The sequence below is a fragment of the Bactrocera latifrons genome, unplaced genomic scaffold, assembly GCF_001853355.1.
Source record: "Bactrocera latifrons isolate USDA-ARS-PBARC rearing strain unplaced genomic scaffold, ASM185335v1 scaffold_32, whole genome shotgun sequence".
In the NCBI taxonomy this organism is placed as follows: domain Eukaryota; kingdom Metazoa; phylum Arthropoda; class Insecta; order Diptera; family Tephritidae; genus Bactrocera; species Bactrocera latifrons.
This window is the reverse complement of record NW_017536852.1, coordinates 493,799-508,572: the sequence shown is the minus strand read 5'-3', so window position 1 is coordinate 508,572 and position 14,774 is coordinate 493,799. Positions and strand designations below refer to the sequence as shown.

The 14,774-nt window shown below is 36.5% G+C and overlaps 3 protein-coding genes across 4 annotated transcripts in view; all 3 read left to right on the top strand.

Moving 5' to 3' along the window:
• The first annotated feature begins 1,349 nt into the window (after nt 1-1,349).
• On the top strand, nt 1,350-3,305 carry LOC108971004. Of its 2 annotated transcripts, XM_018936769.1 has the most exons (6): nt 1,350-1,540; nt 1,606-1,948; nt 2,022-2,265; nt 2,332-2,631; nt 2,701-2,923; nt 2,995-3,305. In XM_018936769.1, exons 1-6 carry the CDS (start codon nt 1,397-1,399, stop codon nt 3,049-3,051), a joined length of 1,311 nt encoding a protein of 436 aa, XP_018792314.1. In that variant the 5' UTR covers nt 1,350-1,396; the 3' UTR covers nt 3,052-3,305. The 2 variants fall into 2 exon arrangements, with proteins under 2 accessions (XP_018792314.1, XP_018792312.1); XM_018936767.1 differs by having other exon boundaries at nt 2,701-3,305.
• A 225-nt stretch (nt 3,306-3,530) lies between these two features.
• On the top strand, nt 3,531-5,277 carry LOC108971050 (trypsin-like). The gene is made up of 4 exons (XM_018936838.1): nt 3,531-3,799; nt 3,990-4,212; nt 4,342-4,627; nt 4,734-5,277. The coding sequence occupies exons 1-4, from the start codon at nt 3,727-3,729 to the stop codon at nt 5,121-5,123; spliced, it is 972 nt and encodes a 323-aa protein (XP_018792383.1). The 5' UTR covers nt 3,531-3,726; the 3' UTR covers nt 5,124-5,277.
• A 5,090-nt stretch (nt 5,278-10,367) lies between these two features.
• The window catches only part of LOC108970975 (transmembrane protease serine 9), a 15,855-nt gene continuing 11,448 nt past the window's right edge, over nt 10,368-14,774 (top strand). Inside the window, 6 exon segments of the mRNA XM_018936729.1 lie at nt 10,368-10,455; nt 10,525-10,732; nt 10,797-11,082; nt 11,149-11,596; nt 14,302-14,395; nt 14,664-14,737. Coding sequence (XP_018792274.1) covers nt 10,386-10,455; nt 10,525-10,732; nt 10,797-11,082; nt 11,149-11,596; nt 14,302-14,395; nt 14,664-14,737 — 1,180 coding nt within the window. The 5' untranslated portion in view covers nt 10,368-10,385.

The following is a 14,774-nucleotide window of genomic DNA, read 5'->3' as shown; positions in this document are numbered from 1 at the left end:
ACTAGTACTACTTTTACTTTACTTTTAAGTTTTGTATTACTTTCAATTTTATACGTTACAAATGTAAAGCAAAGTATTTAGATACATGCACATGTATGATTTAAGATAAATATCATAAATTTGTATTATGGTACGGAAAAAGACATTAATGAAGACAATTTAAAAGCTGTTAGTTTAGTGTGAGGATAGTTGTAGTTATTTGCGATCAGCACATCACTTATGCATGTATGTGTATGCCACATATGAGTGCACTAAAAGTGTTTAAATATATTTAGTTTTATCAACTATTTGAGTATTAAAAGAATATCAGCTCTTTAGTAAATCCTTAAATCAATTGCCGATGCGATTAGTAAAATTTGAAGATTTTTTCATCTGTTTTCCATATTTTTGTTCGTAGTTAAATAATTCTATAAACATTATTTTTAAGTTACACACATAAAAATGTACTTATTTAGACGTTTTTCTGTAAATATTAAAATAATAAAATTACATTTCATAATAGTGTAAACTTCCAGAAGTGCATACAATAAAGGTAGACGGATAAGTATGTGTGTTAGTATGCTAATATGATTACCTAATAAAAAAATACATTTAATTTCTATGATATCTAATATACACATACACATATTTTTTATAATGATATTGACAAAGAAAAGGTAAGAACACGAATTTCAGGCACTGTGATAGGTAGGGTAATACATTAGTAAAAGGAAATCTTTACCTGGTCAGCATTACATAGGCGGTAGTATTATAAATATGCGTTGAAAGTTTTTTCAATAAAACATTTCAACTTGAAATGTAAGTGGCCTTCATACAAAAGTGGCTATCGCAAATGATGCTAACCTCAAAATTTTTTAAATACCATTTTGGCAAAAATTCAAAAAGGTTTCGTATAAAAAATATATTAAAACAGTAGATGTAAAGTTAATACAAGTGTTTACTTACATATTTTTATTTCCGGATTCCTAAAAATATAAGTTCCGTTTTCAGTCATTTGGCGAATGTGCGCGGTGCTGCATGAACATTTTTCACTTTCAATTTTCAGAAATTTCACACTTTAAACACTACACATTCATTTTTTCAATTAATTATATAAAAGTGGTTAAAATTCATAAAAACACCTTGTTTTATTAGAAACAGTATAATTATTTGCTGTAAATTATGATTAATAAAATTTATCGCACTTTTCAACTTATTCCGTTTCCGTCGGTTGTTGTAATAAAAATAAATTCTCATAACACCCTGTGCCTATTTGACATTTCATTTCCTTGCCCATTCACAATTGCGTGTAATGATAAGTTCATTAACCCACTTGTCTAAATAATATATTATGCATGGCATAACTATTTGTTAAATTTGTTAGAAATATATTTGTTACCATTTACCTATTATTAAAATGTCAAAAGAATTAAATATTGCAGATAAAACATATTACTACGATTGCAATGTGAAAGGTGAAACTATAGAATACTTGTTATATGATTTCAATGTAACCTGGAAAGCAACAAAGACGAAAGAAGAAGTGCTACAGACTTTACAGGTTGTATTCAATTTAATAGTTTATTTGTATTATTAAATTAATTATTCGTTTTATTATTCCTATAGCTACTAAATAAACGTATAAAATATGATGTGGGAATTGCATTTGATACTTTACAAAATGCGCTGCCGGAATCAGGCACTTGGATTGGAAATGACAACCAGCCGGAGACAAGCAATGCAAGTGAGCGTGTTTTAAAACTTAAGTATCGTGTTAAGGAATGTCCATTCCATTTTGAGTGGCGCTTAAAACAACACAACAACCCACTTACCATCCAACTACCCATCGGTCAAGTTGCTAGTTTAGTGGATGTGCTACCGGCGAAAATCGAAGAGCTCCTGGAGATATTGCAGCACAAAGAAGCTGAAATAAAACAGTACAGGAGAGAATATGGTAGTTTGCGAAGATGTATGTACGTTTAGTCAACATGTTTAAACTAACAGTTTAATAATATAATATCCTACGAAATTTTAATTTACAGCAACGCTTGCAACGAATGACTTTGATATGGCGATGTTTCGTGAACAATATGCAGCCGCCGACGTGAGTGTAAAGTCTTTGCAAAGAGTTGTAGCACGTTGGCGGTCAGAGCATGGAGATGCGGAATGCGAATTGGAATCATTGTACCACAACAAAAGCAGTCCGACAAATATAATAAAAAAGGAAGAAGCGAGAACAAGTGCCTCAAGTGCAAGCAAAAGTGTACAAGAAAGTCCTAGAAGCAGGTATATATAACTAAAGAATATTTAAAATATATGTGTGTAATTAATAATACTATTTCGTATGTTAAGGAAACGCAAAGCTTTGCATAGTTATAAAACGCAAATGATGCGCTCACTGCAATCAGCCTCAAAGGATTTGCAATACGAAAGTCAAAGTCAATCGCTTAGTGAGCATGAGCAAGAAGACATAAGAGAGGTGAAAAAAGTCCGCAGAAATGTCGAAGGTGTAGACAATGTAATTGTTAAGGAAGTGGTAGCAGGGAAGAGTGTGAACACACCAATTAAATTAAAAGCAGAGGAAATGCCTACAAAAGCTCCGACAAATCCGATTATTAAAGACAGCAGTGCGCCTGAAAAGGAGGTAGCAAGGTCTTATAAACGCATGCAATATTTTTAATTCAACAAAAAATTTACTTGGAAACTGTTTCTCATTTACAGTAAAGTCAAAAAAGCGTCACCGAGCATTGAAAAGCGGCCGAACACTCGTCAAAGACGTCGTGAGTGTGAAGTGGGTGATTTGAATTCAACTGAGCTGGAACTCATGGACATCACCGGTGAATGTGTGTCTCCTGTGCTGAATAAGAGTGTGGTGTTGGCGAAACATACTACTACTGCAAAAACCATAAATCCGCGCAGCAATAATAATGTGCAACGTAAAACTGTAAACAGTACTACTACAAAAACTATAAGTTCGCAAAAAGTTAATAATGTGCAAAATAAAATTATAACTAGTGCCCAAAAATTGGTGAAACCGCAGTTGGTGAAGCCGGTGGAGCAATCGAAAAATGATTTGAGTTCATATGTAGACTCGATGCTGAGTCAATTAGAAGCCTTAGATAAAGAGTTGCGTGGGTGATACATACAGCCAGATGACTATAATTGCTACACATTCATACATACACACATTCAATTATGCTGCAATACTACTGCAATAACTATAAAATTATGTATAAATTCTGTAAATTGTAAAATTATAGCTATTTTTATACACACCGCCATTGCAAATTTTCTACTGCATATTGTGATTTATTAAGCAACAATAAAAAATTTCTACCATCATTATTTGTAATAAGTTTTAATGTAAATGTTGACGTCTACAGTCATCAATAATCCATAAGCGGCACCGATGTAGATAAAATTAAATTTAAGCCTTTTGACTTTTCGTTGGTCCGCCGGTGGCAAACATTTATCTAGCATTCATATAACAATAGTAATATATGTATGTATATTTCTTAGTATTTACTCAATTCGATAGGCACCCGTTTGTAGCTAAATATTGTATATAATCCTATGTATACGCAAGTATATATGTCGGTAAACGTTCGGTATTGGCGCTACAAAGCTGTAAGGAAGTTATCATTTATACGACAGCAGTCGTTCGGCCGGTGCGTGTGACTCTTTAGCGCTTAGAAATTAAATTGTTTTTCGTTTTATATTTCTTTAGAACTGTTCTTAATTGCAACAATGAAAATGTGTCAAAATTTCTGGTTGCAAACAATTTGGTGTCTTTTTCTGACGTTGCTATTGGCGCATTCGTGTGAGTGATGAGCAAATTCATGTCTGTGTTGTGTTGTTGTGATGACCTAATGGCAAAAAGAATTGAATATGTACATATGTATGTATGTATTTTTGCATTTAGATGTGCAAAATGGAGTATAAATAAAATAAATAAAAATTTGTAAAGCGATTCACGAAAATATTAAATTGCCCCCTGTTTATGCTTACAGCTTATGCCGGCAGTGTGAGTGTTCACAGTAAAAATACGCACCCTGTGCTAACTGAAGATGATTCGAAAATATTTGGTGGCTCACCTGTTGCCATTACAAGCGCACCCTGGCAGGTTTCAGTGCGTCTACTGTTATTCGAGTTACAGTTAGGTCAAGGTCATATATGTGGCGGATCAGTCGTAGCATCGCGACTGATTATTACCGCTGCGCATTGTCTGATCTAGTAAGTAAAATAATTTTAATTAATTTTTAATTTAAGTATATATTATATGTATAACACATATACATATATACATACATAGATAAATGACACACATACATTTGTATATTTATTTCTCCATTTCTCTCACAGTCCAAATACAACACAACCGATCTATCGTTTACCAAGTGAATTCACAGTAGTCATGGGTTCGATTTATTTGGAGGAGGTTACGCCGTTTACGCTACAGTACAATGTGCAGCAACTGGTGGCGTATCCAGAATTTAGTTTGACACCGCTACAAAACGATTTGGCTTTACTTTTCATAGATGGTAAGATACCGGCAAATTATCCCACAGTAGCACCCATAGCAATCAATCAGATGGCCGTGGATGCGGGCGTTAATTGCAGCGTCACTGGTTGGAGCATAGCAGCGAAGGTAAGCTCAGGCTCTGCAGTTAAAATATATCCATATAAAATGCAAATATATATACATACATATATAAAATAATAAAAAATAATAATACAAAATCTTGTTCACTTAGGGCGTAAATTGGCCAGTACTGTTGGGTGCCGTGCTTCCGATCATCTCCACGCAGCAATGTAACAACAGTTACAGTGGTCAAATATCAGCGGGTATGATTTGTGCCGGCAATCAGTCAAATAACGGCACGAATGCCTTTCAAGGCGGCTCTGGCGGCCCACTGGTTTGCAATGGCAAATTGAGCGGCATTGTTTCGTGGGACAGCGGTTATCCTGAGGTCTGCACAAATCTCTCCGCCTACTATAACTGGATAACAATGACGAACTCAACTTTCAATTATGATAATTATGGTGGCGCAATGGGTCTGCATCTGGGCGCTCAGCAAATGGTGTTGGGTATTCTCTGTTTGTTAGTCACTTTATTCTTATCGCAAGCGACTTTTATTAAATAAGCTCTCATGGTGGTGTTTAAGTAGGCGCCGAAGTTATTTATTCAATGGCTGTTGATGTTGTGATGTTAGAGTTTGCTCTTGTTGTTATTGTACTGTGTGCTTACTTTTTAAGCAGTTAATGTTTTATGAAAGTGTTCCGATATAGAAATTTAAATGTTATACATACATATGTAAATGTATATTTTTATTAAATAAAGAAATATATATATGTGTGAAATGTATGACTTTGGACAGGTAAGAATAGAAAATCATTCATTATTAATTATAAATAATTATTTTTTGTTGTGCGATAAAACAAAAAGAATGTCAAACAGAATTTGCTTATGATAAAAGTCATTGATTTGGTCTTATGAAATAGCTGATAATATCAGTATTAATAGGTTAGGTTTGTATGCATACATACATATATATTATAAAAATACAGAATATTTCTTAAAAAAAAATTAAAAATATAATAATAAAAATTCAAGTACTTATGGTTATGTTAAAAAGCTGTAAATGCAAAAGTATATATTTTTATTACCTACAACTTCGTGCTTTAACTTTTTTTCATAGCACTTTCACACTTAGTTTTGCTGGAAATCGGGATAAATCGTTTTTACCCTTAACCTCTTCCTTTTTCGCTCCTAATTTAAATCCCCCTTCAATTAAATTTCTTTGTAGTTTTTTTGTTTTAGCTTCTTTTTGCAGAGAGTTTCATCCTACCATAATTTTTTTGCTTTCAAAAATTATCGGCCGTGGTCTAACTCAGACAACGGTCGGCGCCAGTTCATATATGTATGTATGTAAATATGTATGTGTGTATATCGTGAGGAGTTTTATAAAGAGCTTCGAACAATAATCAAGAGGGGCTTGTCATACTCAGAATTCTGTCTATTTAATGAACAATTTGAATTTAGTAGTTTTTTATGTTAAGTACCCGTCAAGTATCGGGTATGATGCTTATGAATTTTGCTGTGTATATGACGTGACTTGGTGCTGTCCGAAAGAAGTGAGTGTCATTTCATTTTTGCAGCCATTCGCACATATTAGCGAGTATATATATATAATATTATAATATTGTATATGAGAAAACAAATACATATGTGCATATATGAAATAAATGAGATGACAGCAGATGTTGCTCATACGACATGGTGTACTCACACACAAGTAATAAGTTTGGAATTATGTGAATATTAATTAAACTATAAATAATGTTAAAAATTGAGGTTTAGAAATATAAAAAAACAATAGCATACATTTTTAGATTCTTTTAAAACTTTGTATTTAGACGAAGTTATATTTGATTAGTTTTAGTAAAATTACATTGAAAAGTACTTTCATATCGTCAATTAAAATGCAAAATATCATAACATCACTTTTCATAAGGCACAGGAAAAACGATATAATAGAAACCACATTTCGAACCTTTCGATGATACATTGTTTTGCATTTTAGATGACAATTTTTTGCTGAAAATCTATATAGCGGAAAATAGGACGAGTGCATGGTTAAGAATTGAGTTTGACCATTTTTACAATATTCTGTGGTGTAGTGAAAGAAATATAATATTTCTATTCAGTATTTTCCAATTTCCTTACTTATTATAAGAATTATGTAGCTGTCATCTGATTTAAAATATAAATTTTCGAAAATAAAAAAAATGTCAAAATTAGCAATTTCCGGATCTTCATTCCCGTTTTCACGCGAAGAATTATGACAATTTGTTAAATTTGTAATAAAAACTAATTTTTCAATTTTTTCTGTGGTTTAGTATCAAAACTTTTGTAATACCGCGTTTATTCAGTACCAGTAAACGAGTGAGTACTGTACAAGGAGCTTTCCAAAGTAAACGGGACTTTAAAAACAAAAACAGAACAAATGGTTTTTTCAGCAAAATTTATTTTATTCAAAATAGTCTTCTTCGTTGGCCGGTATGGCCATCAGTACGCCGGTGCAAGTATTTTGAATGGCCTCTACGTCTGCATAACGCTTTTTCCATTCTTGGGAAAATGCAGGAAGAAGCCGCACGCTGCCACATCAGGTGAATACGGGGAGTAGTTAATGGTTAAAATATGAGTTTTGGTCAAATAATCGGCCCCAAGTGTCCTTCGAATGTTGGATTCGGAACAAACCGTGCACACACCTTTCGTAAGCCCAAATGTTCGGCCAAAATGTGATAAATCGATATTTCGGAGATGTTCAATTCCATTTCCATGAATTTCAATGAAGATTTCGGCTGATTTTTGATGAATTCACACACAGTTTCGATTGAATTTCCGGTGATCACGGATTTTGATTGGTCAACATGTTAATCGTCATTTATGTCCTTACGAACACTTTGAACACGTTGAAACCACTCGTCCACTCTGCTCTGGGATTGGCAATCATCGCGATAAATTTGTTTCATCAATTGAAACGTTTCGGTAAAAGTTTTACCAATTTTAGAAAGAAATTTATTGTTGGCTCTTTGTTCGAAGTTCATTTTCGCACCGATAACACAAACATACTGACACTTGAAACGCAATAACTTCACTTCGAAACAATGAAATGTCATGAAATTCTCACTGGACAATCGATAAAGATAGCAACGCGACATATACATGGCGCCACCAGGGGCGCTAGATTGAAAAAGTCCTGTTTACTTTGGAACGCAACTTGTATAAGAAATAATCATTCAGTTTCCACCCAATAGCATGCAAATGTTGACAGTAAATGAAATCAAAAAGATTTTGTCGTGTCACAATAATTTACTGTTAATCTCTTTAATAATAATAATTAGCAATTTGTCGCATAGAAGTCGAATCAAATGCTTGATAGATTCATGTTAATAATGTATATATAAAGGGTTTTCAATAGGAACCCCATAAAAGTAAACCGATAGGGACAGCGTGGGCCACACTTTTTCGGAGTCAGTGGCTTCAACTTTAAAAGCGCTACGTTCAATTTGTTGTCAGAACAACAATTGAGCTTCTAGTGAAAAAAATTTTAGTCCACAGACACAGTACAAAATGTTCTCGTGCCAGCGACACAAAGTGCCCGGAGTGTCGAGAATATTTCTGCCGCTATTGCTTTAATTGAGGAAGACCCAAATTAGTCTCTTACAGGTCGTTCTCAAGCGTTCGGCATCTTTGTGGTGTCGAAGTGGCAAATTTTGCGAAAAGATCTTGGCTTACATCCTTATAAGATCAATCTGACGCAAGAACTGAAGCCACTTGACCACCAGAAGAGTCGTATCTTCGCGAACCGGGCTGAGCAATAACTTGTATATGATCGGGATTTCCATCGAAAAATCATCTTCAGCGATGAGGCTTTCTGGCTGAATGGCTCTGTCAATAAGCAAAATATGCGTTATGGGTAAGGCAGCAATCCACATGTACTCCGTGCATCCCGAAAAAATTACGGTTTGGTGCGGTTTATAGGCCGGCGGTGTCATCAGGCCGTACTTCTTTCGTGATGATCAAGACCGGCAGGTTACTGCGAATGGGAATCGCTACCGCTTAATGATAACCGAATATTTTTGGTCCGAATTGGATAATATGGACTTGGACAATATATGGTTCCAACAGAAGGGTGCCGCAAGACACACAGCGAATATCACAATCGATTTATTGAAAAAAAAAAAGTTTGGTGAACGTGTTACCTCAAGAAATGGCAAAGCCAATTGGTCGCCTCGGTCGTGCCATTTGAGGCGCTTAGATTAAATATTTCTTGTGGGGCTACGTCAAGTCCATGGTCTATGCTAACAAGCCAGCAAAAAAACTTTGTAGCGCTCTTACTGACAAACCTGTTATTTATCCAACTCAAACACACACGCACAAATTAAATATTGATAACAAAATTTACTGAGATTTTTCGACCACAAGCGGTGCAAATATTTTTTGTCATCGAATTTTATCACGTGAGGCATGCATTTACGAGGGCGGTTCGATATATACTAGGGCTACAAGTCTCCATGACGGCGATAGCTTTCTTATTCGCCCGGAATTTCTGACCGGCTAATGACTTTTTCAAGTTTGGAAACCAATGGAAGTGGCATGAGTCAAATCTGGAGAATACGGTGAATGAGGCGGAAGAATGACCAATGCGACAGTGGTCTTAGGGAAGTGTGAGCCGTAGCATTGTCATGAAGCAAGTGAACTTTTTTGCCAACGGGTTCATTCCATATCGATTCTATTCAGTAATTCCGCTTAGTAGAGCTCGTATGTCGCTACTTTACATCGCAGAAAACGGTAATCATCAAATTTCTGCTTGATAGTACCGTATTCACCTTTTTCATATTAGGTTCGTCAGGCAAAATTTTATTGTTGCCTCTATCCCTTGGCTTTTTGTAAGCATCAGTCGATTCATGTTTTGTCGATAGCCCCAAAATGACCTCGAAAGTTGTTTGAATTGTGTTGCGCGGAACTCAATCTGGTTGATAGTACAGTATTCACACTTTTCGGAACAGGTTCTTCAGGCAAAGTCTACTGTTTCCACTATTCTTTGGTCTTCTAAATGTATTCGTCCATCCATGTTTCATTGACTTTGTGACCGTCGACGAAACACGGATAACTCGAAACTTGTTAAGATTGTCGCTTTGCAGTGGTCTCATCGTTACACTTGTTGTCCGGAATGAGCAGACGCGAAACCCATCGTTCTGACAGCTTACTTATACTCACTATTTCGTTTAGGATGAGACATTTTTTTGAAATCCTACTGTCTTAGCTATCTCGCTTATCTCGGAGTCTGCCAATAAGATCGAGAACTTTTGTCAAGTTAACCTCCGTGGCAACGGAACGTATATTGCCTCCAAGATCCATTCGATTTCCCCTCCGAAAACAAGAAACGAACCGATCGATAATGCACTTTTCTTATTCTCCAAAGTTTGCGGTCTTTGCCCGCTTCCGGATGTCCATTCCCTATTCCTTAACGACCCACCCTTTTATGTAACAACAGAAGAACAACAAGTTGGTCAATGAATTGATTTGAATTTTTATCTAATCATTAACTGAATTCAATATTTTTATCATTGCCTCATTATAGTCAAGGGTCTGAGAGATTTGATAAAATTGGAAACAAGTGTTTACTTTGCACGTCTACCTGTATGTGGGCGTGGGTATGTAAGAGTTGGCACTTTCATTACATTAGATATACGCTCAGCACGACCATAAAACCAACAGTAGTTGTTGGGGTTTCGTGAAATTGACGCCTAACTAGTCTACCAAGTCTACTAAGACCACGTACGACAAATTTATTGTACTAAAAAAGATAAAGTAAATCAGCAAAACAGTGCAAAATATGGATTTTCAAGGGTTTTTCTGTTACTCAATTTACACTTGCTTGGCATTTCAAGTAGCGCAGAGCACCAGTATGTTGTTGTTGTTGAATAAATTTCGCTAAAAAAACAATTCTACACTTCTTTCCTAACTAATCTTAGCGCTGGCGCACTTGAAATCCCCACTCGAGAGCCAACACAGCAGTGAGGCGAAGATAATCAACGGCACCGAGGCGCTGTGGGACGGTACGAGGTATCAGGTTTCGTTGCGTCTGACTGCGGGCGAATGGCTCTTCGGTGCTGGACACATCTGCGGCGGTGCGCTCATCTCACGGCGCACCGTGCTCACTGCAGCGCATTGCATATGGATGTGAGTGGAAAAATGTTGACCCGGAAAGTTTATAACGATTGAAATGGTGATTAACAATTTTCAGGCCCGCCAGTAATCGTTTTCGGAATGCCAGCGATTTATCGGTGGTTGTGGGAAATTTGAATCGTTATCAGCGCGATAACAATACCTTGGTGCTTGGCGTGTCGCAGATCTCGGTGCATCGCGACTATAACGCGACGAGCTACAGGAATGACGTGGCAGTGTTGCATTTGAATGCGCGTGTGCCGGCGAACTTTACACGTGCACGTGCAATACCGTTAAATGGCGACCTAAATTTGAACGCCAGCAACACCGTCTGCCATGTATCCGGCTGGGGACGCACCGAAAATGTTTGTTGCTCGAACGAATTTCGATTGTTTTTGTAATTGTAACGATATAATTGTATATCCCCGCAGGGCGGTTACTCACCGCAGCTGATGGTGGTCGATGTGGCCATTGTGAACCGGTCTCAATGCGCTACCAATTATGGCGCACTGGTGCACGATGGCATGATTTGCGCCGGCTATATGGAGGGTGGACGTGATGCTTGCGTTGGCGACTCCGGCGGTCCGTTGGTGTGTGGCGAGCAGCTGGCGGGCGTAGTGTCGTTTGGTGTAGGCTGCGCGCAGCCGGGCTTTCCGGGCGTCTACACGGACGTGGCCAGCTATGTGCCGTGGATAAACAATGTGACGAAGGCTTACGAGGATGCTGGTGGCTTGAGCGATGATGGTTTGGGTAATGGCGCGAACGGCGGTACTAACGACAGCGCTTCTTACAATGGGACTGTTAATAATAGCGGCGTCAGCATGATGAGTTGCGCACACGCACTTATTTTTGCCCTCTGCTCGCTACTCATGCGGATTTGCTAAGCGTTTAAGATATACGAATTTATATTTTATTTTGTGTGTGTGTGTGTGTGTGTGTGTATGTGTAAGCCGTTCGTATTTATGTATGTATTTTTTGCAATTGTTGTACCATTGTTTACTCTTGTATACATTTTTTCGTTTGATTTCTCATTCAAATTGCCAAGATAATGAAGTTAGCGTCAGACGTTGTCATAACACAGCCACAAAGGCACATATGCACACACACGCTTATACATATATACATATATATATTTATAATAGAGCATCGCAGTTATTTTGACCAGCCTTATCACCTTTCAAGTAAAGAGCTAGTCCATAGAAATATATATTTATGCTTTCGCTTAAATTGCACAATTACAATAGTTTTGCTCATTTAACGGTAGTTTAACCACTGAAAATTAACTAGGTAAGTATGGGGTTTAGGTGCCAGGCCTTCACTAAACTTGATGTTGTTGAAAATTGGTGCCAAGCTGCGTTAGCATTTTTATTATTTGTTGAATAGTTGGTTTAATTTAAAAAAAAAAAGTTAAGTGGTTGCCACCTGTTTAAAATTTTAAAGTAAAAAGTTGTAAGGAGAAAAAGCATCATCAAGTAATTACTGTGATAAAAGTGATTTCAGCTAAATTGCCATTAAAAATATATTTTTGTCAAGAGGTTGCCACTTATTTTAAAATTAATTTATACATATTTATATATAAATTTGTTATTATATATGGCTTATCATACTTTTACTAGACTGGAGAATTTTAAGTGTTACTTTATATTTTTGAAGAGGAGTTGCCACTTCATTATTCATACATTTCAAAATTAATTAATACATACTTATATAAAAGGCATTTTCCTTCTGTTCCTTTGGAATGAGGGCGCAAATCAGCGATATGTCGAAGAACTTCGATTTGATGCGGGTTGTGGCTAGACGTTCATACACCGGGGTGAATGCCAAGACTTGGCACCACGAATCCCACACCGAATTTGTGCTCCTTTATATGGCCACTGTAGAATATGCCACATGGCACTAGTCGACTCAGTCCTTGGGCTGTCTATTGCACTTCTTCGACGGCGGCGATGTCAGTCTTTACTTCTACGAAGACATCAAGCAGCTGGGCAGTGGCACCTTTCAAGTAACTGAAGATGAAGTCATGTGTTGAAGGAATGAGGAAAGTTCTCTTAGCGCCATTCACTGGGGAGTATTCAGAAATGATTCTTTTACATATGGCTCAAACAGCTCACGACTTTCGCTCTTAGATCAAGTATCTTATGGGTGGTCAAAAAACATCCGTTTGAAGGCGAGCTAAATTAAGAAGGCGCACCATCTCCCCCCAGTGTTTTCCAGCTGACCACAAGGGTAGAAATCTCGGCGACAAGAACAAGACTTTTTTTCTCCCCTACTTCAAGGACGTGTAATTTCAATGAACAGTGTTTGTTTTTGAAATTAATTTTGTTCACTCTTCCGTTGAAGATGATTTTTTGCAAAAACTCAGCAACTTTTAAAACGGTTACTCTCCAGTTTCTTGTTCATGGCTCCTATAGAAGCGAGGTAGTTTATTTAACAATGACAACTTTACAATGTACCGAGTTAATAATTGTAAATACTTAACCGATTGTGAAGTAAAAATCAATGTGTCGTTTATAATATTAGGTAATTGTAAATAATGTTATTAAAACTTAATTATATTTAAAAATAAGCTTCGCCGATAAAAGGTTTCTTTCTAATCACATTTGAAATGAAATTAATTTATTTTGGTATCAAGTACTTCAGAGGTTATAAAGTATATCTCGCTGTTAATTAGCATGGGCGTGTCAAAAGCAAACGTCGAGGGGAGTTGGTGTTGGTGTTTATTATTTCTGGATATGTTGGTTATAGTCGAAATTCTTTTTAAGCGTTAACTTCAGAGAAATGGCAGGGAGACTCAACATCTCTTATGGATCGACTCAACACATTTTGCTTCATATTTTGGGTATGGAATGTATCAATGCTACGAATTCAGCGAGGTCTGAAAAGAACTGAAACTTTTCCACTGATGACGAGACGATACCACGTCGAATGAGTATGAAAATGAAATTGTCCGAAAAACTATCGAATGGCGCTCCAAATATGAAACGAAACCGCAACTAAACTTAGGTGATGACACTGAATTCCATCACAGTCGAGACTTATAACAAGTGTGGGCAAAATTGGATTCAGACGAACCACGTCCACGACGGCCATCAACTGACGATCAACATGTCAATAAATAAAGGAATTGGCGCTTGAGAATCGACGAATGACAGTCAGAGATCTTATTGGCATCGTTGAAATATCGTTTGGATTAGTGAAAACCATTTTGAAATATCATTTGAGTCTTAGAAAGTGAAAGAACGATTGGTTCCAAAATCACTAAATTTTTTCGAAAAACAGCGTCACGTCTGTGAAACACTACTTTCCGACTATTATGATGTCATAAAATCTTTTATTACTGGCGAGGAGACTTGGATCTATGCTCTCGACTTAAAGAAGGAATACTATTTGACTGCTATGTGTGGTTTGCTCGAAGCTATTCGTAAAAAGAGGCTGAGATTATGGGCCGACAACTCTTGGTTTTTGCACCGCGTTCATGTACCGTCGCATACACCAGAGATTCTTCGTGAGTTTCGCCAAACTTTCAACCAATATAATAACATTTTTGTAATATAGGGGCTTAACGCCCCCCTTATCCCCTTCAGATTATCACAATACCATACTTCGAAATGTACGCATTAATAGTGAACTAATGGAGATACAGGAAATATTTATATACATATCTGAAAAATACGAATCGTAACGGTAAAAAACTGTACTGTTATGATTAGATTAAGCTACGTATATATAATGTATGCATTCATAAACGTGCTTAGATATAAAATCGCCTGGAATTTCCCTGAAAACAAACAAATATCCGCCAAAGAATTTCATAAAATTTCATTTCCAACTTTCGTGGAGGACAGAACGGATTTGACTGGCAGAGGACATAGACGTCTGCAAAATTAATACAAATTGATTTAAAATCTGAAGTGATATATTTTAGAAGTGCAAGGAGAAAGTAAAGAAAGTGTTCGAATATGTTAAAATATGTAATTATTGCGCTCGCGTTCTGTGGTGTTCTACAAATACAATTAACGGGTTAGTTAACTCAAAAAGAGATTAATACATTTAAAAA

Bases quoted from the DNA above. Each gene is read 5' to 3' on its own strand.
- LOC108971004 (XM_018936767.1), top strand. From the start codon at position 1,397: ATGTCAAAAGAATTAAATATTGCAGATAAAACATATTACTACGATTGC. The intron at 2,266-2,331 runs GTATATATAACT...TCGTATGTTAAG, and splicing joins CAAGAAAGTCCTAGAAGCAG to GAAACGCAAAGCTTTGCATA. The intron at 2,632-2,700 runs GTCTTATAAACG...TCTCATTTACAG, and splicing joins CCTGAAAAGGAGGTAGCAAG to TAAAGTCAAAAAAGCGTCAC.
- LOC108971050 (XM_018936838.1), top strand. From the start codon at position 3,727: ATGAAAATGTGTCAAAATTTCTGGTTGCAAACAATTTGGTGTCTTTTT. The intron at 3,800-3,989 runs GTGAGTGATGAG...TTATGCTTACAG, and splicing joins GTTGCTATTGGCGCATTCGT to CTTATGCCGGCAGTGTGAGT. The intron at 4,213-4,341 runs GTAAGTAAAATA...TTTCTCTCACAG, and splicing joins GCTGCGCATTGTCTGATCTA to TCCAAATACAACACAACCGA.